At 38.8% G+C, this 26453-nt stretch overlaps 4 protein-coding genes across 4 annotated transcripts in view; 2 read left to right on the top strand and 2 right to left on the bottom strand.

Moving 5' to 3' along the window:
- Positions 1 to 10971, top strand: part of LOC130415388 (fibrocystin-L-like) — a 47412-nt gene extending 36441 nt beyond the window's left edge. Inside the window, exons 49-76 of the mRNA XM_056741052.1 lie at positions 70 to 255; positions 345 to 496; positions 933 to 1092; positions 1275 to 1440; positions 1526 to 1635; positions 1748 to 1902; positions 2178 to 2304; positions 2447 to 2565; positions 2824 to 2953; positions 4124 to 4297; positions 4556 to 4659; positions 4772 to 4895; positions 5005 to 5126; positions 5862 to 5952; positions 6091 to 6239; positions 6367 to 6489; positions 6687 to 6798; positions 7339 to 7455; positions 7525 to 7690; positions 7794 to 8026; positions 8193 to 8357; positions 8450 to 8607; positions 8839 to 8974; positions 9116 to 9514; positions 9600 to 9754; positions 9923 to 10069; positions 10220 to 10373; positions 10509 to 10971. Of these exons, the coding sequence (XP_056597030.1) occupies positions 70 to 255; positions 345 to 496; positions 933 to 1092; positions 1275 to 1440; positions 1526 to 1635; positions 1748 to 1902; positions 2178 to 2304; positions 2447 to 2565; positions 2824 to 2953; positions 4124 to 4297; positions 4556 to 4659; positions 4772 to 4895; positions 5005 to 5126; positions 5862 to 5952; positions 6091 to 6239; positions 6367 to 6489; positions 6687 to 6798; positions 7339 to 7455; positions 7525 to 7690; positions 7794 to 8026; positions 8193 to 8357; positions 8450 to 8607; positions 8839 to 8974; positions 9116 to 9514; positions 9600 to 9754; positions 9923 to 10069; positions 10220 to 10373; positions 10509 to 10735 (4361 nt within the window). The 3' untranslated portion in view covers positions 10736 to 10971. The remainder of the gene's footprint in view (positions 1 to 69; positions 256 to 344; positions 497 to 932; positions 1093 to 1274; positions 1441 to 1525; positions 1636 to 1747; positions 1903 to 2177; positions 2305 to 2446; positions 2566 to 2823; positions 2954 to 4123; positions 4298 to 4555; positions 4660 to 4771; positions 4896 to 5004; positions 5127 to 5861; positions 5953 to 6090; positions 6240 to 6366; positions 6490 to 6686; positions 6799 to 7338; positions 7456 to 7524; positions 7691 to 7793; positions 8027 to 8192; positions 8358 to 8449; positions 8608 to 8838; positions 8975 to 9115; positions 9515 to 9599; positions 9755 to 9922; positions 10070 to 10219; positions 10374 to 10508) is intronic.
- Positions 10972 to 17268: 6297 nt separating this feature from the next.
- LOC130416102 (zona pellucida sperm-binding protein 3-like) lies at positions 17269 to 18603 on the bottom strand. Its single transcript, XM_056742215.1, has 6 exons — positions 18188 to 18603; positions 17998 to 18101; positions 17745 to 17922; positions 17564 to 17681; positions 17406 to 17491; positions 17269 to 17329 (listed from the first exon to the last, which is right to left on the bottom strand). Exons 1-6 carry the CDS (start codon positions 18601 to 18603, stop codon positions 17269 to 17271), a joined length of 963 nt encoding a protein of 320 aa, XP_056598193.1.
- A 1596-nt stretch (positions 18604 to 20199) lies between these two features.
- LOC130416103 (zona pellucida sperm-binding protein 4-like) lies at positions 20200 to 21956 on the top strand. Its single transcript, XM_056742216.1, has 8 exons — positions 20200 to 20506; positions 20578 to 20765; positions 20827 to 20924; positions 20999 to 21156; positions 21247 to 21439; positions 21511 to 21658; positions 21742 to 21814; positions 21886 to 21956. The coding sequence occupies exons 1-8, from the start codon at positions 20200 to 20202 to the stop codon at positions 21954 to 21956; spliced, it is 1236 nt and encodes a 411-aa protein (XP_056598194.1).
- A 2169-nt stretch (positions 21957 to 24125) lies between these two features.
- Positions 24126 to 25883, bottom strand: LOC130416104 (zona pellucida sperm-binding protein 4-like). Its single transcript, XM_056742217.1, has 8 exons — positions 25577 to 25883; positions 25318 to 25505; positions 25159 to 25256; positions 24927 to 25084; positions 24642 to 24834; positions 24423 to 24570; positions 24267 to 24339; positions 24126 to 24196 (listed from the first exon to the last, which is right to left on the bottom strand). Exons 1-8 carry the CDS (start codon positions 25881 to 25883, stop codon positions 24126 to 24128), a joined length of 1236 nt encoding a protein of 411 aa, XP_056598195.1.
- Between the last annotated feature and the right edge of the window lie 570 nt (positions 25884 to 26453).

The raw sequence follows: 26453 nt of genomic DNA on the forward strand, positions 1-26453 counted from the left end.
ACTGACATATAAGTGTAAATGCAACTGTAAAAGCTTCTGCGTAACAGTCTCTTTATATTTATAAAAAAGGCAACATGAACTCCAAGGTGGTGCCGATGAGCAACCTGCTCGACCCAAGTCACTGTTCTCAAGCAGCAGATTGGAGTGTTGGAGTAGCTGGAGCAGTATGTGACAACACCACTTACTTCCACCGGCTGGTTTTCTACAGTCCCTCTTCCTTTTGGAATAACAATGCGATTCTCACCAACTCATTTGGTAGGCTGAAATAATTTTCTTTTGGGATGATTGAGAAGTTGTTAGTACAATTCATTTTCAACAATGACAGACCTAACATGTCTCTTTAGGGTCATCTCTGCTACCCTTTCTTCAAACGATGGTGAGCCACTCATATGGTTGGATGGCACTGGTGCCGTCAGCCCAAGCCTACAACTGGCAGTTCGAGCGAGGTTCCCACATCACCAGCATGTCATATAACGCAATGATCTACGGTTTTAAGGTGAAGTGTGGGCATGACACAATGTCTTTAAATTAATGTCGACCACAACTTATGTTCCCAAAAATTAAAATGTTGTCATTATTAACTCATTCTTGTATTGTTTCAAATCCACATGCTGTTATTTTTCTGTAAAATATAGATGTATATATTTAAGCAGCATTTAACCAGCTCATGGTGTACATGACTGTCATAAACCAAACAGTAACAGTTCAAATTAGTTTCTGTGACTTGTTCACAGTCTGCACATGGCATACAACAGGGTAGGCTTCAGAACAAAAGTCAGCTTTACATTTCAAAAACAATACAAATGTGTTTTTTGAGAGCAATACCAACAGGTTTGCAATGGCATGAGTAAATAACAAGCTTTCATTTTTGGGTATACAATTCCTTTTATTTTATTTTAGTGTAATTCTGTGCCTCTTTTCTTCACTGACAGCCAGAAAATTACATCATCCTGAACCACAACTTTACTCAAGCACCTGACATGTTCCGCATTATAGATCAACGAAATGGTTCCTCCCAGCCTCTAAACCCTACAGTGAATGTAAATGGCGACTGGTTCTTCAACGAGTCTTCAAACAGTCTCTACTACATGGGTAAAACTCTTCATCACTTAATACACACATTTGGTTAAGATGCAAAATGTTAAGAGGACACATTTCAAATCAGTTCCAAGACAGTGTCATGTTCAAATGTCTACATAATGAATTATTCATTCAATGCAAAATCTCAATAATGTGGAACCATAAAAATTGAATGCTTGCTATATTTTGACTAGTGTCTGGAAAAGACCGTACAGCTAACAGGAGGAGGAGGAACAGTGTGGACCGGTCGCTTAAAGACAGATATGTGTATTTCTATGTGTATCAGTGTTACTATCCCAAGTGTATCGCACCAACACAACCTCCACCTCCTCTACCCGGCATTTTTCCCTCCGGATCCAAGTATGTTATAGACACACTTGCTCAGCACCTTTATTTTTATATTACCAAAGTATCTGTTGTTTGACTTTGATTATTTAATACACAGCCGCACATATAATGGTTGTAGTCTCTGGTCAAATGAGTCATTTTGGAGGTCAAGCCCAGAAAACAACTTTGCTGTTCCACAAACAGGCTCTAATGTGGTCATTCCATTAGGTAAGCATCTCTAACGCTGCAGGTCCAAAACAGTAAAAGGGTAGTTTATGGTGTATGTATCTAAACCCTAAAAATTGTCACAAATGTAGAAATTTCTCACTTTGTTTTAAAGGGACATGTGTGATTGTAGACACAGTAATTCCTTCCCTGAACAAGCTGACAATACATGGAGTTCTGGAGATTCCAGACACAAATAATGGCACTTCCAACAGCAGCGTTTCCCATTATAACAATGTTATTCTGAACGTCACATATATCTCCATTCAGGTAACAGTCTAGGCTGAATTTCAACCTTTGAATCAAACTCTTTTAGAGGGCTAAATTAGCTTACTAAACAATTCATTCAAACAAATCATTAAGAAAAGTGAAAATGGATCAAATAAATACACTTATTACATAGTAATAAAATAAAACTTATAAAATGTATCTTCGATCATATTTAATGCAGCTTTGCATTTGATAAATAGATATTAAGATACTTTAAGGATGTTGGATGTTTAACTGAAAAATAATTAAAGGAACTAATTTTACTTTGAATCAAGGGTGGACGTCTAATCGCTGGACGGGCTGATCAGCCCTTCAGAGGTGAACTACAGATTATACTGAAAGGAAACCATCTCACACCCGATTGGCTGTTGCCTGACATAAACCAGGGGTCTAAAGTGTTGGGTAAGAGCACTAAATAGATACCACAGTTCCTTAGAAAACAGTCTTAAAAGGGTCTGCGTAAAATAAATTCATGCAGACAACAGACAACGTAGTAAGTGACAAACTTAAAGTTTATATTTATTGGAACATTGCCGTTTTCCAGGTGTGTTTGGATCTCTTGATCTGTATGGCATGCCACACAATGTGTATCACACTAAACTGGAGAGAACAGTCCAGGCAGGAAACAACACACTCTTTCTGGAGGAAGCTGTTGACTGGAAGGTCAGAATCTTTTTAAAGATTACAACCCATCACTTACTGCCCAAGAGAACGACTTACTATGGGTTGCCATTTGAACAAGTTAAATTTAAGAATAATTTGATAGTAATTGTAATTAATTGTGTCATGAACAACTGGTAAAGCTTTCAAATATTAAAAGTATACACATTATATCATTGTGTTCTTCACATTTGCACTTTATACATGCTCTTTTTTGTTTCCATAAAAACATAATGTCATGAATCTTTATTTTACCTTCAGGTTGGAGATAGGATTCTTCTGTCCACCACCAGTTATGACCCATGGCAAACAGAAATCGGCACCATATCCGCAATTTCCGATTATGGCCGCACACTGATCCTGAACCAGCCTGTAACATACACACACATTGGTTTGTACTGTACTTAACACTTAAAATGTTGAAGGACACAAATATGACTTTTTAACCTGGGGACCCACACTTACAAAACCAGCCAATATATCCCTTATATAATTGCTTTTTCTTTTTACACCAGGTATGTTAACCATAGATTGAAAAAAAAGTTGTTTATGCAAGCAGAGGGTGATTCAATAGCTTAGTTTCATACACAAAACTACCCATATGGTAACGATGGTAAAAAATAACTCTTAATAATAATAAACAAAACAGGTAAATTCCTTAAAAAATACAATGCCTATTTTTTCATGAAATATTGCAGCGTCTATTGTAAATATTTTATCAATGTGGCTCATTCTCTTTTAAAAATTGATGTTCCCTCATAATCTTCAGTCAAAATCAGAAAATGCACTTCCATCCTTAAGTGACGTATGTTAGATGGCTTGGGCGGAGCTACTTTTCACTCCACCCCTTTAACTGGCAGTCTGCTACCACTTCAATTTCAAAATGCAACAGCTGTTTTTATACATCGAAACAAATCGCAGATAAAATCGAAAACCACGCCCACTATTTTTGTAATTTAAAAATAAAAATTCACCCGGAAATCAAATCAAAATACGGAAGTAAAAACGATAGCAACTTCCGGTTCACGGGAACTTTAAAATACCTCATTATTACCTCAGACAGTACTCACAATATGTTCACTGTTACGTTTACATAAACTGTTATCTTATAAACTAATATACTTTTTAAAAGTTTTTAATTAACTGGGCGTTCATTGACCTCTATAATTGGTCCGTTTCATAATCGCAGGGGTGTGTGTATAATAATTATAGAAAATTTTGACATAAATGTTTGAAATAAATGTTACAATAGCCCAGTAAATATAGCTCCAAAAAGATCAAGTTGTTCAATTTATACGATTTACTGCAAGACAATTAATAAAGTCAGTTCATACTGTCCTCAATACAAAAATATATTTTTTAAATCCCCAATTCAACAAGCAGTTTTTGTTGGACTCCCCAACAGGAAACATGAATGGAGGGTTGAAGCATAATTGTTTTCCATTTAATGCTAAGTTCTGTATGAAAATATATAACATCTAAGTTGAAAAATGATTGTATACATAATTGTACATCATTGTAAATGTATTATCTAACACAAAATATGGTTGTCGTCATATAGGACAAAGGTACAGTGTGCCAGGATCTTCTGGAAGCTATCAGCTTGCAGGAAATGTGGGTCTTCTGAGCAGGAACATCAAGATCATTGGACAGGAGTATCCAGAAATGAAAACACAGTCTTATGGAGCAAGAGTACTGGTGGGAACCTTCACAGAAAGAGGAATAATATACAGAGGTAAAACCCCTATAAAGGGATTCCAAACCTTTCTGTAATTCTTTAGAAGGTCACCTGCCGGTAACACCGTGTCTACACCGTACGCGACATATGCGTTACGACAGAACCCATTATAATTTCAAATATTGTCCACGCTGGATGTGGCGAGACGGTGTAAGTGACAAATAAAGTAATTAATTTATACCCTTCTACTACAAAAACACATGTGTCAGAATCATCTTTGTAAATGTGCCTGTAATTCTGATGCTTGCATTATAGGAAAAGCCCAGATCAGAAACGTTGAGTTCTACCGCACAGGACAGGAGGGATGGGACGACCCATCAGACCCGCGCTACTCTCTTGCATTTTTTAACCTGAGAAATGTAAGAGATCGTAAATCTTCATTTTGATCCCTGATGGATGTTTTCTGCACACCACATTCAGAACTGTTGTGCATTGCCGCAAAACACTAAAGCAAAATGGTGAATTTTATAGGTGACTGGTGAGTCCTACATCAAGGGATGTGCTTTCCATCATGGCTTCGCTCCTGCTATTGGTGTGTTTGGAACTGATGGACTGAACATCGATGACAACGTGATCCATCACACTGTTGGAGAAGGTGCTGAAAGAATGCCATCTACTGTAAACTATTTTGCAAATGGATTCCCAATGGAGAGTGCCAAAATTATTTTCTCTTCTGCAATTTTCATCTTACTGTATTTGTAAAGGAATCAGATTATGGGGTGACAAAAATGCTGTCCGGAGAAATCTGGTTACTCTGACACTGTGGCCGGGATCCTACAAAGGTGCAGCTGCGACCTTTAACACTGAATGGAATGCAGCCATTGAGGTATTATTTTCAATAAAAATACTGTTGTGACCATACCATGATACAGAAAAAGGATCATGATCATGTATGTATATGACACCCCAGGATACATTCACATTTATTTATTTATAAAATTTAACATCAAAACTATCACCTTAGCCTGGTTTACCTGCGTACAGAACATTCACTCAGTATTGTATCTCCTACCCAGTGTAGGGTAAGTTACTCTGAAAAAGTAATTAATTACTAGTTACTCATTACATATTCAATAGTGTAATTAGATTACTGTCCAAATTACTCTCTCCAAAAAGGAATTTAGTTACTCATTACTAATTACTTTATATATCCTACATCAACCTTGATAAGTTAACATAATATTATTAACTGACCAAAGTATTACAAATGTGAGAATTATAAATTAAAGCACAGATTTTAAAGTAAGACTTTGAATTTTGATGTGAATTACACTATTGAACACGCATATATTTCACAAAGTATTTAGTTTAATTACATCAAAAGTAACTGTAATTAAATTACCGAAAACATATGAGTAATCCCTTACTTTACTTTTTCAAGGGAAAAGTAATTAAATTACAGTAACTAATTACTTAGTAACTAGTTACACCCAACACTGGTCCTACCCTTTCAAAAAAACATGCAATATCATGGTACACTATTTTCTTCAGACAAAAAGAAGAAGAATTTTGCACACCTGAAAAAGCAGGAGCTACCTAAAAATGTTACTGTATATTTTAGGTCAATGAAGCAACCAACGTGATTCTTCAAGGGAATATTGTTGCTGGCTATGAACGAGTGGGATTCAGAATAGATGGAGAACCTTGTCCTGGTATACGATATTTTATATATTTTAAATGAATGGGTTCTTCAAAGAGCAACAGTCATAGTTGTTAAAGTCTTTTGAAGTAAAAAGCTTATATTACACACTTGAGTAATCTTGATTTACTATTTCATATTATGTCAACAGGATCTTCACATTCAGTGGCACAATGGAGTGAGAATGAAGCACATGGTGGTCTGTATGGAGTCTACATGAATAAAGACGGACTTGCTGGTTGCTCTCAAATCCAGGGTTTCACTGTCTGGAAAAGTTTTGATTTTGGCATTTACGTTCAAGTATGATAAACATCTCCCTTATACCCTAAAACTCATGAACTAAAAGGAATTCAACACTTGTTGAATTGCTAATTGTACAAATACAATATGTGATCATGTGAGCTTTATATCCTTTCCTGACCTACAGGTGTCCATGAATGTGTTTATTTCTAACGTGACCCTTGTTGATAATGGAATGGGCATCATGCCTATTATCTACAGACCTCCATCCGTCAGCCACGAGTACGCCAACAAAACCGTCCGTGTACAGGTGATGCAATGATTGGTCCAGTCAGAAGTTTTTAGATGTTACCAAAACATATCTAACTGTTTTCTTATATAATATGGATACATCGGTAATAACTGTGTCAAACTGTTTTTATTTCATGACACAGACATAAACTGTTGGTGTAAATATGATCAGGAACATTAATGTTCACTCATGCATATCTTTCCTGTTTTTTTCAGGGGTCTCTGATTGTGGGCAGCAGCCCCAATTTCAACTGTTTGGACACACTGGTAACAACTGAGACCTATGTTTCACTCAGCGAGAGTCACAGAGCACCGCGACCCCCTAAAGGTACCATGCTTTTGCTGCGTTACATTACTGTGTTACTGTAGTGAACTGCACAAGGGACTCGAAAGGTTGAGGATCCAAATGTCCTAGTCTTTAATAAACGGCAAATCCAAGATCATTCAAATAACAATAAATCCATCCAACAATAAAATGAAGGCAGAAGACATGGAAATAACAAACACCAGGCTTAAAAAAACAGATATTAGACCAATGTAAATGATACACAGGTGAATGAATCATGGGTACTGAGTCCAGCAAAGGGTTATGGGTAATGTAGTGTGATATGGCAGTCCAGGGGAAGTGGGGAGTGCCCTCTTGTGGAGCATTAGGGAACTCCAGCTGGTGAGTGTGACAGAGTTGTTTAAAATATTAGCAATACTACATTTACCTTTACAGATGATTTAATTCAAAGCAAAATGCAGTACATTTAATGGTTACAATTAAAATGCGGTATAGTAGTTGCGTTTTCTGAAATCATTTGATTGTTGAATGTATTTAATTATATTGATGTGATATAAAAGGTGCATTTTCTGGTTGCAACAGGTGGCAGGTCTGGTATTTGCTGGCCATCATTTGAATCTGAACACAACAAAGCACCACAGACACCTCACACTGGACACTTAAGCTATAATGCCATAGCTGGTTTCCTGACAGTCACCGGTGAGACACGTTCTCTCAAAATATGTTCAATTTGGTTACAAACTGCTAGAACTTAATTTCTGTCCCCAGATACAACATTTGTTGGCTTCAAGAATGTGTGTTCCACTGAAAGAAACTACATGTTCATGACCAACCCACGAAATGAGGACCTACAACATCCAATCAGTGTTGAGAGAATCACCAAGATAGACAGCACAGAAGAATCACTCGCATTCATTCATAACCCTGATCTGAGGTAAACTGTTCTGTCCTTTTCTTAACACAATGTGCAATTGTGACACTAAATATGTGCAAAAATACATTCTGATGTAAAAGTGATAAATTTGCTCTCACTGTAGTAAAGTGAACCCGTCAGACTGTGTGGACATGGACTGTGATGCTAAGAAGAAGACCATGTTGAAGGATCTGGATGGAAGTTTTCTGGGTGCAGTCGGAGCAGTGGTGCCCTATTCAGAGTACGAGTGGAACGGGGATCCGCGACATGGACTGGGCGATTACCGCATCCCTAAAGTCATGCTCACTGCTCTCAACGGCAGCCGCATACCTGTCAATCAAATAGCTCCTAATAAAGGTACATGCAATCTTGTTTTTTCCACAAACAACATCAATATATTATGAAACTGCAAATGTTAAATCTTCATCATAACCATAATTTGGTGTTATGGGCATTTTCATTGCTTTAGTAATATTTTTCTCTCTTGCTCTTAACATGTGATTATCATGTTTTATGTGTACAGGTGTAATCAGAGACTCTTGTACTTACATGAGCACCTGGCAGAGCTACAAGTGCTTTGGACTGAATTATCAGATGCTGGTGATCGAAAGTCTAGACGCAGATACACAGACAAGACGTCTTTCACCTGTTGCCATCCTGGGGGACACATATGTAGATCTGCTGAATGGTATAACCAACAGATTTTCCTCTTGATATTCATCATGTCATTGTTATGGTATTCATTTTAAACTTACTGTGGACATCCTTACATCATTACAGGTCCACAAGACCACGGCTGGTGTGCAGGCTACACCTGTAGGAAAAGAGTCTCTCTCTTTCATGCTATTGTGGCCACCAATAAGTCCTTTGACATCTTTTTCACCAGCACAACACCACAGAAGATGAGACTTATGATGCTCAACACTAAACCTACAGAGGTTAGTCAGTTAAGCATCTCCAGGTCAACTTCCCATAATAATTTGATAAAAAAAATATTTTTAATGTTCATGGAAAGAATAAACGCATATTACGCATAAAGAAATGTTTATGTAATCTTTGGGTGAAGAAACATTTAGTAGAACAAACACAGCACCATCTTTGTTGTCAAATCATACATTTATGACAGAAGGAATTTATAGGATTTATACAATTACTTCTGTTCTCTACAGGCTGTTAGAGTGGCTGTATTTTACTCAAGCCCTCAGCGGTTAGACGTCTATGTAAACAACAAACTTGTTGCTCCAACTAACGCTCAGTGGAATGCAGGCAATACTGAATACACAGCACTTGAGCCCACATATCCAGGTAGAGTACAGTAGAGTCATGTAGAATAATACAGCTCCCCTACTGAACAGTTGCTAAACATACAGTAAACCAGAGAAAAAAATACTGCAATGTAAGAGTTTCTCATTGTAATCCCTTTTAATTCCTCTCTGTTCTCTTTAGGTCAATATCTTCCAAGTTTTAACTCTGATCACGGCTCAAACTTCTTTGACCCAGACTACAAAATGTTGTACATACTTCTTCGTGGCTCAGAGCCGGTCCAGATCCGCACCTCGCCGCTTCTTGTCGTGGCCTTTAACCTCCCGGCCATGACTGAAGAACAGTTCTTCGGACCTGATCTGATCAGAAATCTGGCTGCATTCCTCAAAGTACCACAGAACATGATTCGAATCACCAAGATCATCCGTGCGGGCCGCGGGGCAAGAAGACGGCGCTCAACTGGACTGACGGTGGAGGTTGAGATCAGTCTGCCACCTGTACAGACGTTTAGCACCAACAGTACAAACGACATTAACAGCACCGACAGCACGACCAACACCAATAACACCACCGGCACCACTGGTAGGGCCAGACGATGTAAATAAAGCATTCATTTAATTGTAAGATAACTTCACAATGATTGAAATACCATTTTGGATATTTGCAGAAGACGAGCAGCAGTTTTTGATCCTGAAGAATGTCGCTGATGATCTGGGTCGTGCTGCCGTCTCAGGGAGTCTGAGTCAGTCCATCGGCTTCAACGTGTCGTCACTCGAGATGATCCCTCCTCCGCCCTCTTCCAGTGACCCATCCTGGAGTCAAGTAAGATCTTAGTCAGCTCATGTTATCACTAAAGTTGTAATTCATTTTTTATACATACCAGGCAGGAAGTACTGGAAAGTGACAAAATGAATAGTAACGAAAGCAACTATTAAAATGTATTTAATTGAATGATTGTTTTACCTACTTTACCTCTAATTTGTCTCTCAGGCGGCCACTCAGGAAGTGACTCGTGCAGACCAGCAGATGGAGTCGGTCAGAACAGTGTCTTCTTTGGTAATGGTGGTCCAGCCGGTGGCTGCGTTGTATCCTGGACCCCTCAGTGTGCAGCCCAGCATCATGGCTGTGGATTCAGAGGTGAAACAGGACTTTTGCTACGGACGTCATCTTAGCTTTGAAAATAATATCTGTTTAATGTTATGATGTAACATTTTAGGAAAGAAAGATAATAGTATTTGGGCTAAACTGTTCTTTTATAAATGTTTTTGTGTGTGTGTGTGTTTTTAGGGTGCCTGTGTGTCTGTGGGTGTGACGAGTCTAACAATCTCAGCTGTGCTCAAAGATGCTAATGGGAATCCAGTACAGGGACTTTCTGGAAACACCACCATCCTGTTCAGTGGCTGCTGGGCAAATTACACCGACCTCGCCATCATAACCAGCGGTGAGTCATGCCATTTCTACAAACTGTTTGGAAGCAAACATAAAACTATGCATTGTATTGCAGTTCCTAAAAAGAGTTACCAGTTCATTTTGTATCCTCAGAGTCATTTTCCCGCTTTCTTTGTCCTTTCTACAGGTGGAAACTTCATTTTAGCATTTACTCTGAATAAATGGAATGCTCAGTCTAGATCCTTTACTATCAGAGCAGTTACGACTCCTTCACAACATCCAGATACAACTATTACAGTACCCACAGGCTGCATCTTTTTTTGTATCTTTAACTCTGGTAGATCTATCATATCACCATCTGTGTATCTGCTCATGCTGTTAACTGGACTACTCCTCGTGTTCAGACAAACCTAGTGACAACTCAGAGCGAATATTGTAGTTTCTCCATTGGTTTCTGTTAAAAACTATTATTACTTCTCATTTCTTTTTATTGTTTTCTCATAATTATAATATCATGATTTCTAAAGCTATGCCTTTTAATCTGAAGGCATAATTTAATCATTTTGAAATTGAATTTTTGAATAGAAAATCAAATGCCTTTACAATGAATTATATACACAATCTTGTCCAATAAAAATCTATTTACAGCATTCTTGTGTTGTCTGTTATATTTTGATCAATTAATCTGGTCTGGAGCTGTCACTAGATGGCGGTGAAGTCCAATTCTCACACTACACATTCAGAGGCACTAACAAAAAACCCAAATCCTTAATCCTGGTAAAGTTTAAGAGAATAGTTCACCCCAAAATTAAAGTCTGTCATCATTTATTTACCACCATGTGATTTTAAAAACTGAATATGACCCTTTCTGTGTAAAACGTAAGATATTTCGAGAAATGTCTCGGACATACAATGGAAGTCAGCAGGGGTCAATGTTGTTAGTTCTTCAGATCCTTCGTGTTTTGCAGAGAAAAATCATACAGGTTTAAAAATGACATGACAAAACAAATGAAAAATCTTCATTTCTGAGTGAACTGGACCTTAAAAGTGGAACTATTAATGTAGTATTTAATGATTTACGTTTTTAAGCAGCCAAAGGCCATCACTGACAGACAGAAAAAATCATAACCTAAAATCACCCTGGTAGGTATGACAAGAATGTAAAATTAGCTCAAAATTAATGAAATATTTATTTGTCATTCAGAGAACATGGATATTTATCAAATTGACTTAAATAATACACATCAGACTTTTTTGATGTTTAGATATTTAAGATGTTATACTGTGATAGATCCACAATCAAATTATAAACATAATTTGATTTTAAAAGCAAGAGTTTTTTTAAAGCAAGGTTTTAAGAATGCACAGCAGGAATAAAAAGGAAGACTTAAAGGGATAGTTCGCACAAAATTTAAAATTAGAAACCACACAGCAGTACCCATTCACTTCTTTATGGACAAAAAAAACAATGCAAGATACCACTGCTGTTTGCATATCAACTTTCTTCAAAATATCGTATTTTGTGTTCAGCAGAAGAAAGAAATGAATGCAGGTTTAAAATGACTGGAGGTTGAGGAATGACAGAATTTTTATTGTGGGGTGAACTATCCCTTAAAGCTAAAAGAAAAGGTGTGGTTAAACTCTTCTATGGATGTTGTCAGTCGCATAGAGTGCTTGGATGATAGGGGATGGATCTCTGGCAGTGATTTAGTAATAGAACAAGATATCATGTACCCATATTAATTAAAATGATGGCATATTTTTTTTATTGTCACAAATTATAAAATACCAAAACAATCATGGCTGAAAGATATTAACTTTAAAACCTCATTGTCATGAAATGTTTTAAAATGTTTACGCTCAAAGGCAGTCTGCTTCTGCTGTAACAGTTCATTAAGATTTGCTGTGGTCTTGGTGACTTAAGTCCTCTTCACTAACGTTTACTTTTCAAAGATAAATGAGCTCATTTTAATGCTAAAACACTGTGTGAAATACTCTGAGCAAATATTTAAGCAGTGTTGGGTAAGTTGCTCTGAAAAAGTCATTAATTATAAGATGCTAATTACATATTCAATAGCGTAGATTGAATTCTGTTCAGATTACTCCCCAAAAAATATTGTATTACTAATTACTTTCTTTACCTGACATCAACCTCGATTAGTTAAGTGATTCAAGACACGAAACGACTCTTAATTCATTCAAATAAATAATATAAAACTACATAAAGTACTATTTTTAGCTGACTAAAGCATTACAAACGTGAGAAAAATACATTAATGCATGCATTTTAACGTAAGACTTTGAATTTTACTGTCAATTCCAATATTGTATACATACACAGTAATTAGTTCAATTACAACCAAAGCTACTGTAATTCAATTACAGAACAAATAAGATAAATCCATTACTTTACCTTTTTAAGGGGAAAGTAATTCAATAACAGTAACTTATTACTTAGTATACTGTTACACCCAACACTGGATTTAAGAGCCCTAACTTTTTTAAGAAAACAAATCGGTTCTATCTACAAAATAGAATTATAATTTGGTTCTATAATGTTCTTCCTACAAGCCAATCAGCACTTTGAATGCAAACAAGAGGACCAATCAGGATCAGCTGTCTTTGTCATGCGACCAGTCAGTGAGAGTGGGAAATATCTGAGAAAACAGTGCAACTCAAAACCATGTTTAAATGAAACGTCAATGTTGACTGTTGTATTGATACTCCACTCAAGGAGAGCATTTTGTGTAATTCACAAAAACGGTAAATTTCAGTGTTTTAATAATATATATCATGTTTTAAATTATATATCTCCTCAGAAGAGCACTTTCAAGAAGTTGGTATGATAGGGTCTTCATGAAATGTCTGGAAAATATTTAGCTTAAAATCACTCAATGGCTGTAAAAAACATACACAACGAGGGAGCTAGTTTGCTTTGACAGATTTTTCAGCCGAAACACGAATGATTTGAGACGTTTAAAAAAAACACAAGCGTTTGCCCCTGTTCATTGCCAAAACAAACCTTGCTGCTTGCCGCAGCTAAACATATTTATGCACATAATGTATTAACATTCATACAGCTAAACTCCAAGTGTCCATCTGCACTTACATGTATATACAGTGAGTTTAACACTGGCTTTGAAAGTTCCATTTAGCCTGTGACTGACTTTGCTCCCTTCGCTATCATATGCCAACGTTATCCTCCTATATATACGGTACATTTACGTCAATTCAGACTGTTGATAAATTTTTTGTCTCGTTCAGTTGGTCTCGATCCCTCTTGAGAAACAACTTTGAATCTAATCCTGCTTGTATTGTACCAGGTGTAAAAAACTCCGGTTTGAAGTGATTCGCGCATACAAGCAGGTTTTTACTTATTCAACTAAAAAGTAAATACATCCACTTATGTCTCTTCCTAGGTTTGGACTCTGTGCGGTGAGTGCATTGCATGTTGTCCATGAACTATAGCCATGGCGTCACGTATATGGCATGCCGATGGTGTCACAATTACGCCATAGATTAAACGCGTTTGTATCCGAACGCCGTTAAAAAGACGAGAAAAGCCGTCCATAACGCAGCATTTGACGACGTTTTAAGGCGGCCGAAAAGCGCCGCTTATTGCGCCGCAGTCTTGCCATATGACAGCGTAAAAAACAACGTTTTGGTTGCACAGAACCCGCGTCATTTACAGCGTTTCGTCTGTTGTATAATGAGCCCCTCCCACTGATTTCCAAAGCCAGTAAATTTGAACCGTTGTCAACTGAGCCAGACCAGACCAATTTACCACTGATCATTTCACAGCATTTTATTATGTGCGCAGTGTTTGCTAACATTAAACAAATTATTGCTTTCTTTCTGAAGAAACGACTTATTTTCTTTGATAATTTAAGAGCGTATTGCCTACGTAAAAAGCAAAAAAGCAATCGGTTGAAATATTGCATTATATTATCATTATACTATAAATCATTCCTGGTGCAAGCGAAGTCAGACAGAGCAAAAGGTAAACTGCCTTTCCTTTAATGGGTCCTTAGGTCTTTGTCACCACTGATTTACGGTTCGAGGCCCGCTCGGACCACCGGTCTTTTTTTACGTTGTTGGTCTTGATCTATTTATCTGTATCGCTGGGTAGTTTTTATATTTATATTTCAGTACTTAATGCGTGGTCAGTATGAAAAGAAAGTCTGGAATGAGAGATAATTTTATAAAACGGATCTGCACTTGATTTTTGCCGCTGAACTCACACATCATTGGACTTTCATGCTATAAACCGGACGACCGAACAGTTATAGATGTTGTATTTACGGATTTAGCAGACACCATTATCCAAAGCGACTTACAAGGGCCTTATAGTCAATGCATGTCTTTTATCAGTAGCCCAGGTGATTTTAGTTTCTATATTACAAAAATTTAATGACTATAATGATGGACAATAATGTTGCTCAATGATAGTAATGTAACAAGCATGGACTTATTTATTAAATATGGCTAACACAGCCCAAGTCAATGCCAAATCCCTTGCCGTTTACCTCCGTGAAGAGACTGACGCTATATCGTGTCTGCAAAAAAGCATACAATGAACAGACACATTTCCTTTTGGAATGGAAAAATAGTATGCGACTCATTTTCAGCACATGGATATAGGATTCAGGCCCGGTAACCCACCCATGCAATCAAGCCTATGCGAGAACGTAGCAAAATGAGTCGGGATGCGTGCATTTAGCTACAGGCAAAACAAATAAACATTAATTATAAATAAAAGCATATCATGCATATTAACGCACATATTTATTGAATGCTAAATAAAGTGGTTTCATTACATATTACTGCAAAAGCTGCATAGGCAATGTTCACTTCAAGAAGAGCGAGTCTGACTGTTGCGTTAAATGATTTAACATACTGTATACTAAAGAAAATAAAGTGAGGCACTTCATTGACGTTAAGGGTTATTCAAAGATGTTAAGACACAAAAATTATCTTACTGTGACTGAAACATGTATGTGTCTCGCAAACATAATTATGTCTCGATACATAAAGAAAGAAATGTGACCCCTGCTTTTAACCCGTCCAGTGAGTAGTAAACACATGCACAGCAAGTGGTGAACACACGTACACCCAGAGCAGTGGGCAGCTATCACTGCAGCTCCCGGGAAGCAAGTAGGGGTAAGGTGCCTTTCTCAAGGGCACCTCAATCGTTACATGCCGGCCCTGAGGATCCGGCAACCTTCTGGTCACGAGTCCGACTCTCTAACCATTAGGCCACAATTGCCCACGATGAGACCAATAACGATGTAATATTACTTCAGTGGTCAGGGAGGGACTCGAACTGGAAAACTACGAAACACGCAATTTAAAATCATCCAATCTAACCACTCGTCACACGCATTTATTCAAAGCGACTTCAGTGAGCAATAAGGCGATGTGTCATACAAGAGTCATACGTTTAACTCTGGCTGACCTTAATCATTATAGCCTACCAGGAATGATTTCTGGCGTTGGAGAAATCCAAAATTACTTTTTTGCCTTTCACGTAAGCAATTAACAGGGCACTATAGGGCCTATGTAATGATCATGGAATTCGAATGCTATAATTGCGGACCACGCTGTGTAACTTTAGATTTCCAAAAAGAAAAACTCCTTTAGAAAACAAGCTTTGATATGTTCAATGTTAGCAGAGGTACAGTAACTGTTACTGTGCACATAATATCCCGTATATTCAAAGGCATGATTGGTGGTAAATTGGTCAGGTCTGGCTCAGTTCATCAGTGATTGGGTGAGAACAGTTAATTTTTACTGGCTGTGGAAAACAGCAGGAGGGGCTCATATGACAAGCAAAACGCCGTAAATAACGTGCGGTCTGTGCAACAAAAATGGCGTTTTTTACGAGGTCATATGGAAAGCTGGCGGTGCAAAACGCGGCTCTTTTCAGGCGCTTGAAAACGCCCTTAAATATAGCGCTATAGACGGCTTTTCGCGTGTTTTTAAGGCGTTTGGAATCACGATACCGTATTTTGCGGCGGCACTAGTTTTGAAAGCCGTATTTTTACTCTTATTTTGATGCATGACATTAAGCTTTGTATTACTTGAACTGCTTAAAATTTGAGGTCAATAAATGTTCAAATCACATATCGCTGTTAATTGTTTTTTATTTTACGCCTTTTTTGGTACACTCATACTCCATTGGTCTATAACGTGTATGTATATTTTTTTATATATACACAACTTAAAGGTTGTCAATTGCGTTGCTAAAACCCATCTTCCAACTAAAAACAAAGTTGACCAGCTAAAATCTAAAAGCACGTGCATACTAAATGCAACATTGTGTACAATGGCAAGAACTCATCTTCAGCAATATCACTCAAGAATGACTCTAGCTTCAATTAAAACACCACTTACCACATATGCAATGCATCGAAGTAACTGCTAGAGAAGCCATATCATTAACAGAGTTCTTCACAAGCTACATGAGTCTTTGCAAACCTCAAAGCCCAAACTTAAAATGGGCGTTCTTCATTTTAACTTTGATCAAGTCTACATTGACCCTTGGAAAGAAAAAAAAACTAAAACCAAATCCAATTTAGGGAAGAATTTGCAGTTTGTGAAGTTAAGCTCAAAAACAAAGTTCCACACATTTAACCTCAAGGTATAGGGATGATATTTTGGGTAGGTACAGGCTTTTTGTACCTACAAGAATTCAGAATAACACCTGTAACAAGCACTCATCCAAATTGTCGCTTTACAAGGTAAAAGGGCTTTGAGTGACAAATCAGAATAAAAAAAAAAGGCAAACATGTAAATGATATGCAATTCTTCCTAAAGGACGACCACTTATAGACCATGTATAAATCACTAAAAAGATTTTATTCACATGACATGGCCGTTTCAAATTACAGTGGACCATAGCCAAATTCCTTCACATTCAGGGGCCCAACAGATGCTTGCTCCCACCGTTAGCTACAGGTTGAGTCACAGCAGCCACACACCTGATCAGATTCATCCACAGACACCCACCTGCCAAACAAAGTCACATCCTCAATGATAAACGTCAACCTACTGACCCAGTGAAGGCTATTTGGGGGAAACATACCCATTAGGGGAAAACGAGCAAGCCTTCTGCTCAGAATTTGTTGCAGTGGCTACAGGAACCGCCTTCAAAATGCATGTGATGTAGACCTGCAAAGACAACAGGGTTCGGGTTTCCAAACAGTTCACTAGAATGTCCTCAAAACCAAGGCCAATACATACCAGCCCACTGTTCGCTTGCTGGAACCTGAAAGCCTCCAGCTGAAACTGCACCTTATCAATTTGACTGCGAGGCAGGTAGCGAGAACTTGAGCCGGTGAACTTTGCATCAACCAGGCACCTGGTAAAGAAACAAGTTAAACACCGTGGAATACTTCTAGGATAGGCAGAGTAAATGCCTTACCCATTATTCTCAATGAAGGAGTATCTGGGAGCAGAGTTCACATCAGGGGACACAGTGGCTACGCAACGGTCCACAAACACACGCAAAGGTACATGGTTGTAAGTCTTCACAGAGGCCTCAATATTCACAATGTCACCCAGGAAATACTGGTTTGAAGGCCTCTCAAACAGCCACTCATCTGTTTCAAGGAAAAAAAATAGAAAAGGTCTACAAAATTAAGTTGAAGCTACATTAAAAGCTATATGATACATACCAGTCATAAGCTTGAGGGAAAAGACCAACCGCTCTACTGCAACCTTAGTAGCTGCATATGGTACCCAAGTGGGCACCAGGACATTGCTGCTCACATTATGCATTCTGTAGAATATAGAAAAAAGGTTGGTCACCGCAATATCTTTCACTACACGCATGAGAATGCCTCCACCTTGAACCCAGAACCGTACCTTGGATAGTGACACTCAATACTGACCACAGCACCACTACTCCTTACAATTGGAACACCATTTGAATACTCTTGGGGAGTATAGACCATTGAAGCCATTAGTAGTTGTCCAGTCCCAAAGAAGTCCTCCATCACTTCAACATACACAGAATTCTCCCCGCACTGAGCCCCTACACTATTGGGAGACAAAGGGTTCCGCAGCTCAAAAGGAATCTCTGGCTGTACAGGTTCTTCGGGTAGGCTTGGAAAGGTCCACGTCAGTTTAACCATGGGACCCTGCATAAGCTGCTTCGACTGAACACCAAGAGGATCTTGACCGAGATTTCCACCAACCGCACCAGGAGTCTGCATTGAAAACTGAGATGGAAATCTCTGTGGTACAAGCATGGGGTCGTTGGTTTGGGGAAAGTGAGGCATTCTGAATTCACTCTGCTGAGGAACTTGCACTTGTGACCAAGGCCTAAATGTACTAGATTTCTGTGTTTGAGCTGATCTTCCTCGCCATTGTGCATCAGACAAGCCAAATGCAATCACCAGCACTAACCCAAATCCAGCTTGCCACAACCCCATCATTACTGTGCTTGAGTTTCCGTGAAGCAGTTGAAGCCCAGCATTCATTTTTTATACATCTGGAAATCAGGATGGCTCCGCCCCTCTAGTGATTGGCGTAATGCTATTCTAGACCTGTTCATTTACCTATCCAGCTTGCAACAGGTGGATGTTGTTGGACATTTAGGACGCAGATATTTATCTTTGTTTTACTAGCTACCCTTGCCTTTTTAAATTAGGCCTAGTCCACACCTACACAAGTGGAATGAATTCGAAATGGCATACTTCCTCACTATAAAGTATTAATAGTCTGTATTCCCAAAATAGTATTCGAGAAATACCCGGTGGTGGACTATTTCTAACCACCTTTGTCCTAATACACCTACTTACCCACGATGTAGTAGAAGAAAACAGTACTTGGACAGAGTAGCATGTCCGAATCATCAGTATTCATAAAAGAGAAGGCGAGAAATTCCCGGATGGCTTACTGGTGACGCCCAGATTCCGATGCACTCAGCGACAGATACTTCATATACATCTATATGACTATATCCCATGAAACCCATGGGACAGAATACCACGCAGGATCGCAAAACAGTCTAAGCCGACCTTCATGTACAATTAAACATGTTGTTAATTATTGTACAGCTAATGTAACATAAACATAAACATTGACCTTGATTTGTTTTTAAATTGACCATGAAAAATTAAGAGACATTTAAAAATGGTGCAGTTTTATGGGCAAGGAAATAAATGAAGAGATGAGGAGGAAGTGAAACGTAAGCGAGAGCGTGGTCGGATAATATTTGAATAATGTCCATTTTTGGCACAAAAATAACACCACGGAAGAGATTGCCTCAGGTTTTTTTTCTAATACGTCAATAGAATGCATATTAGAGCAACGTATCTATGTGAGTGACATCAACCAATAGACAGAATACAGACAAAAGAATAATACGTCAAGCATTTTCTGTTACAAAAAAAACATTCTATTGGCAAAATCATTCTTCAAAAACTTAAACATTGCTAACTTTTATACCCGCTACCGCCTACTGCCTTGCCACATTACAGTGTTCGTGCCCCTTCAATTAACATTTCGACTTGAAATCATTCTCGAATACTTCTATGGTTAGCAGTCTGATGTTGTTTTATGTACGGCTTTCATTTAAATGTGTCCTTGTTTTGTTTTGAATGTATGGTCAACGAATAAAGGAATCAATAAAAATGACCCAAATTCCTCCCGTTTGTCTCGCCCCACTTTTTCATTTGTGGTTTGGTAGAGATAGGTCAAAACACGATTGTATAAAATCTTGAGAGTGAACAGAATTTAACGTTTGTAGCTTCCAGCAGGTCTGGAGAACAATCATTGTTAATTGATCAAGGAGGAGCTTAAAATTCTGACTGACGGTTTATAGAGTATATAAGACTAAACACACGGCTCTTAGAGTGTCTACTTGTGGTAAGATGGCAGGAAGTACAGGGATGGTTCTTCTTGTGGCTATTTGCATATGGTTTTCTGTGTTCTGTCATGCCGTGCCACAGTTTAGTAATTTTCCCCAGGAGGCTCAATCTCCAGTCTTCCAGCAAACTGAACAACAGTTTTCTCAGAAAATTCCACTTCAGATGCCAGCGGTGCAGTCAGAACCTCTTGACAAGTGTGCTGTAGCTGATTATGAGCAGATCCAGTGTGGACAACCTGGCATCAGTGGTGCAGAGTGTGAAGCTATAAACTGCTGCTTTAATGGACAGCAATGTTATTATGGATTGTCAGGTGGGGTGTAAAACCAGTCAAATGTTTCTTGCCAAGCTGATTACCTGATAACTTCCTCTGTCTCGTTGCAGTCACTGTCCAGTGTATAAGAGATGGTCAGTTTGTGCTGGTGGTGGCTAGAGATGTTACTCTGCCTCGTCTGAGTCTGGACACTGTCCGTCTGCTGGGTGGAAATGAAGCTTCTTGTGGTCCTGTCGGTTCCACGCCTTCCTTTGCCGTATACCAGTTTCCAGTCACCGCCTGTGGCACCAGCATAATGGTAAGTTTGATGAGTTTGATCTCTGGAACCAATTCGATGTCAATCGTGTTTTTGCTTGCAGGAGGAAAATGGCTATGTGGTGTATGAGAACAGAATGACTTCATCCTATGAAGTGGGGATTGGACCTCTTGGCTCCATCACAAGGGACAGTCAATTTGAGTAGGTCATCTGTGTTTTCTCTCAGTATTGTGAACTCTTGAACGGATTCAAGAAGCTCACCGTTTGTTGTCTAGACTTCTCTTCCAGTGTAGGTATTCTGCCACTGCTGTGGAAGCTCTGGTGGTTGAGGTCAACACTGTTCCACCACCTCCACCTGTAGCTGCACCTGGACCCCTCAGGGTGGAGCTTAGACTGGCAAATGGCCAATGTGTCACTAAAGGCTGTGCAGAAGGTAATGATGTGATCTTCATAAATAAAAAGTGCTACTTGTAGCACTTGTCTCACTCTAGCTGGGACCGTAACAGTAAGTGTTCATCCTCAGGAGATGAGGTGTATACGTCCTACTGTGGAGAGGATGAGTATCCAGTCACAAAGGTCCTGCGAGAGCCTGTGTATGTTGAGGTGCGCATTTTGGAGCGGACTGACCCAAATCTTGTCCTGATGTTGGGACACTGTTGGGCGACATCAGCCCCTAGTCCTCTCAGTCTACCCCAGTGGGATCTTCTAGTGAATGGGTGAGTAGGATCCCGAGCATTTGACCAGAAATTGTGATGTGAACGAGTCATGACTGTCACTTCGGTTTTAGATGTCCTTACCAGGATGACCGTTACCTGACAGCACTGGTTCCTGAAGTTGGCTCGTCTGGTCTTCAGTTCCCAACCCACTACAAGCGCTTTGTTGTGAAGATGTTCACGTTTGTGGATCCCTCTTCACTGGCCCCGCTGCAGGAGACCGTATGACTTCCTTGCAGCCTTTTTCATATCCTCTAAATTGCCTTTTTGTATTTGTTGTTAAAGCTGATCTCTTTGTTTGTCAGATCTATATTCACTGTAGTACCGCGGTGTGCCATCCTGCTTCTGGTTCCTGTGAGCAAAGCTGTGCCAGGAAAAGTAGGTGTTTTACTTTGGTTTGTGTACAACATTAAACATTTATCAGTTTCATCTGACTCTCTGTGTTCCAGGGAGAGCTATTGCTGGAAAAAGGAGTGAAGAAACTGTGGTTTCCAGTGGAGGTGTTTTCTTTACGATGTAAATTTCATTGCTGATTTTAATAAAGTTATTAGCCTACACCTGTTGTCAGCATTTTGTTAACATGGTGACTTGGGACAATTGAAGTGTCTTGAGAGTTTTTAAACCGCTTTATTGGATGATTTTTAGCTGTACAGCCCAAAGACGCATTGTGATGCAAGCATGTGCAACATTCTCTAACTGTCTTGATTCCTTGTGACACAAAACTCTATTGATAGCTTTGAAATGCCATACATTTTGGTTTCTATCTTGGTACTCAAAATGAAGACTTTTAGAGGAGTTTTAGGGGACGTTGGGATGTCTAAATGTGGAGAAATTGAACTTGTTCAATACAGTTTTGTTGGTTAACGTTGACCTCAACATTAAGGTGATTAAATGCTTCCATTCACATACAATGTGACCAAATGCTAGTCTGACATCAGCTCGGATCAACTCCACTTAAATTATATCATATGTATTCATTTTGGACTTTGAGGAAAAAATCTTTCATTTGACAGTTTGTACAACTTTAATGTAAAGTTACCCAGAAATATTTTATTGTAATTTTCGTGAAAGTGAAACGTAAACGAGAGTGTGAGAGTGCCCTACATAGCTTGGTTTTCTTTGCTTTTCTCTTAAGCTCCTGAAATGTATCACTGCCATAGTTTGCATAGGCCTACCAGGCAACCTTATTAAAAAAAATCGTTATCTCTTAACCCTCTGGAATTCTTCGATTAGGGGTAAACGGCTTAAAAATGTAAAAAAAATCAGGACAATTGGTGTTGTACGTTTTTGTTCAATAACGTTTTTTCTTGTTTCGTATTTGTAGAGAAATTGAGTAATATCTGTCACAATTACATTTTTACCGACAAAAAAATTAATATACTTTTAAATTAGTTTTCAATTAATGCATTTTATGGTAAACAGACCAGGCTTTTTAAAACCATTACCTTGAACATTTCTGACTAGACCCTTCTGGTTGTATAAAAACAATTGTAATTGCATGTGTACTGGAGTAGGGTTCCAGTACAGCCCTAGAGACGTTTATGAATTTGTAATTGTTCAGATATGATTTAGGATTTGAATTTACATTTAATTTTTTGGATATTTTTGGTCAGATACGTATCAAGCTTTGCATTGATTACCGTCAAACATTAAAATTTGTAATTAAAAACGTCATTACAAAACTCAGAGAGCGCGAAACAAACCCGTTTCTTAGCAAAGGCCTTCAAAGGTAATTCTCAATATTTCGTTTTTTTGATCCTCAGATTCCAGTTCTAAATAGTTATATCTCCGAAAAATAGGTGCCTAACAAACCCTGCATCGATCGAAAGGTTATTTATTCAGCTTTCAGATGATTATCTCAATTTCAAAGAATTTACCTATAAAACAGGTTTTGTGGTTCAGGGCCACACTCAGTTTATAACTAATGAACAATACTTCTATAGCTATTCGATTCAACATTGAAAAATGTCTGCTACAATTGATGAAAATGAGTCATGAACACAGAAATAGTTTGTATCAACCGTAAAGAATACTGTAACTTGTCCATTCAAGAGATTTTTCAGTTTTATTTTAAACTGACATTCAATTTTAAAGTCTCCCTACATTCGACTATGTGAAGAGGCCCAGAAAACTGAATGGAATCAATTGCACATTTTTTGTATAAAGTGTATGATTTATCACAATCCATTCCTTATTTGGTTACATATCTTTATTGTAAAATACTAAGTAACAAATTTTAATGTTTGACGGTAATCATAATGCACAACTTGATACATATCCAACCAAAAAATTAAATGTAAATTCATATCCTAAATCATATCTGAACAATTACAAGGAAATCAAAAACGTCTAGGGCTATACTGGAACCATACACCGGTACACATGCAAGTACAATTGTTTTTGGTTTTTATACAACCAGAAGGGTCTAAACAAAAACGTTCAAGGTAATGACTTTTTAAAAATCCTGGTCTCCGTTTCACCCTAAAATAATGCATTAATTGAAAAATAAATGTATATTTGAATTTTTTTCAGTCGGTTAAAATCTGTAATTGTGGCATAGATATTACCCTCAATTTCTCTAAAACTTTTCAATTGTCCTAAGGGGAAAAACCTCCTGAAAATGCCACTGTGTAAACAAATGCTGACAACAGGTGTAGTCTAGTAACTTTATTATAATCAGCATTGAAATTTACATCGTAAAGAAAACACCTCCACTGGAAACCACAGTTTCTTCACTCCTTTTTCCAGCAATAGCTCTCCCTGGAACACAAGAGTCAGATGAAACTGATAAATGTTTAATGTTGTACACAAACCAAAGTAAAACACCTACTTTTCCTGGCACAGCTTTGCTCACAGGAACCAGAAGCAGGATGGCACACCGCGGTACTACAGTGAATATAGATCTGACAAACAAAGAGATCAGCTTTAACAACAAATACAAAAAGGCAATTTAGAGGATATGAAAAAGGCTGCAAGGAAGTCATACGGTCTCCTGCAGAGGGGCCAGTGAAGAGGGATCCACAAACGTGAACATCTTCACAACAAAGCGCTTGTAGTGGGTTGGGAACTGAAGACCAGACGAACCAACTTCAGGAACCAGTGCTGTCAGGTAACGGTCATCCTGGTAAGGACATCTAAAACCGAAGTGACAGTCATGACTCGTTCACATCACAATTTCTGGTCAAATGCTCGGGATCCTACTCACCCATTCACTAGAAGATCCCACTGGGGTAGACTGAGAGGACTAGGGGCTGATGTCGCCCAACAGTGTCCCAACATCAGGACAAGATTTGGGTCAGTCCGCTCCAAAATGCGCACCTCAACATACACAGGCTCTCGCAGGACCTTTGTGACTGGATACTCATCCTCTCCATAGTAGGACGTATACACCTCATCTCCTGAGGATGAACACTTACTGTTACGGTCCCAGCTAGAGTGAGACAAGTGCTACAAGTAGCACTTTTTTTATTTATGAAGATCACATCATTACCTTCTGCACAGCCTTTAGTGACACATTGGCCATTTGCCAGTCTAAGCTCCACCCTGAGGGGTCCAGGTGCAGCTACAGGTGGAGGTGGTGGAACAGTGTTGACCTCAACCACCAGAGCTTCCACAGCAGTGGCAGAATACCTACACTGGAAGAGAAGTCTAGACAACAAACGGTGAGCTTCTTGAATCCGTTCAAGAGTTCACAATACTGAGAGAAAACACAGATGACCTACTCAAATTGACTGTCCCTTGTGATGGAGCCAAGAGGTCCAATCCCCACTTCATAGGATGAAGTCATTCTGTTCTCATACACCACATAGCCATTTTCCTCCTGCAAGCAAAAACACGATTGACATCAAATTGGTTCCAGAGATCAAACTCATCAAACTTACCATTATGCTGGTGCCACAGGCGGTGACTGGAAACTGGTATACGGCAAAGGAAGGCGTGGAACCGACAGGACCACAAGAAGCTTCATTTCCACCCAGCAGACGGACAGTGTCCAGACTCAGATGAGGCAGAGTAACATCTCTAGCCACCACCAGCACAAACTGACCATCTCTTATACACTGGACAGTGACTGCAACGAGACAGAGGAAGTTATCAGGTAATCAGCTTGGCAAGAAACATTTGACTGGTTTTACACCCCACCTGACAATCCATAATAACATTGCTGTCCATTAAAGCAGCAGTTTATAGCTTCACACTCTGCACCACTGATGCCAGGTTGTCCACACTGGATCTGCTCATAATCAGCTACAGCACACTTGTCAAGAGGTTCTGACTGCACCGCTGGCATCTGAAGTGGAATTTTCTGAGAAAACTGTTGTTCAGTTTGCTGGAAGACTGGAGATTGAGCCTCCTGGGGAAAATTACTAAACTGTGGCACGGCATGACAGAACACAGAAAACCATATGCAAATAGCCACAAGAAGAACCATCCCTGTACTTCCTGCCATCTTACCACCAGTAGACACTCTAAGAGCCGTGTGTTTAGTCTTATATACTCTATAAACCGTCAGTCAGAATTTTAAGCTCCTCCTTGATCAATTAACAATGATTGTTCTCCAGACCTGCTGGAAGCTACAAACGTTAAATTCTGTTCACTCTCAAGATTTTATACAATCGTGTTTTGACCTATCTCTACCAAACCACAAATGAAAAGTTGTCAACATTTGTTTGCTGTTCAAGTTTGTCAAAGTTCAAGTTTCTCAAAGTGTGGCACAGGCCCCACTGGTGGGGAATGGATACATGACAAGTGGGGCGAGACAAACGGGAGGAATTTGGGTCATTTTTATTGATTCCTTTATTCGTTGACCATACATTCAAAACAAAACAAGGACACATTTAAATGAAAGCCGTACATAAAACAACATCAGACTGCTAACCATAGAAGTATTCGAGAATGATTTCAAGTCGAAATGTTAATTGAAGGGGCACGAACACTTTAATGTGGAGAGGCAGTAGGCGGTAGCGGGTATAAAAGTTAGCAATGTTTAAGTTTTTGAAGAATGATTTTGCCAATAGAA

This window comes from Triplophysa dalaica, chromosome 25, assembly GCF_015846415.1.
Source record: "Triplophysa dalaica isolate WHDGS20190420 chromosome 25, ASM1584641v1, whole genome shotgun sequence".
Lineage (NCBI taxonomy): Eukaryota > Metazoa > Chordata > Actinopteri > Cypriniformes > Nemacheilidae > Triplophysa > Triplophysa dalaica.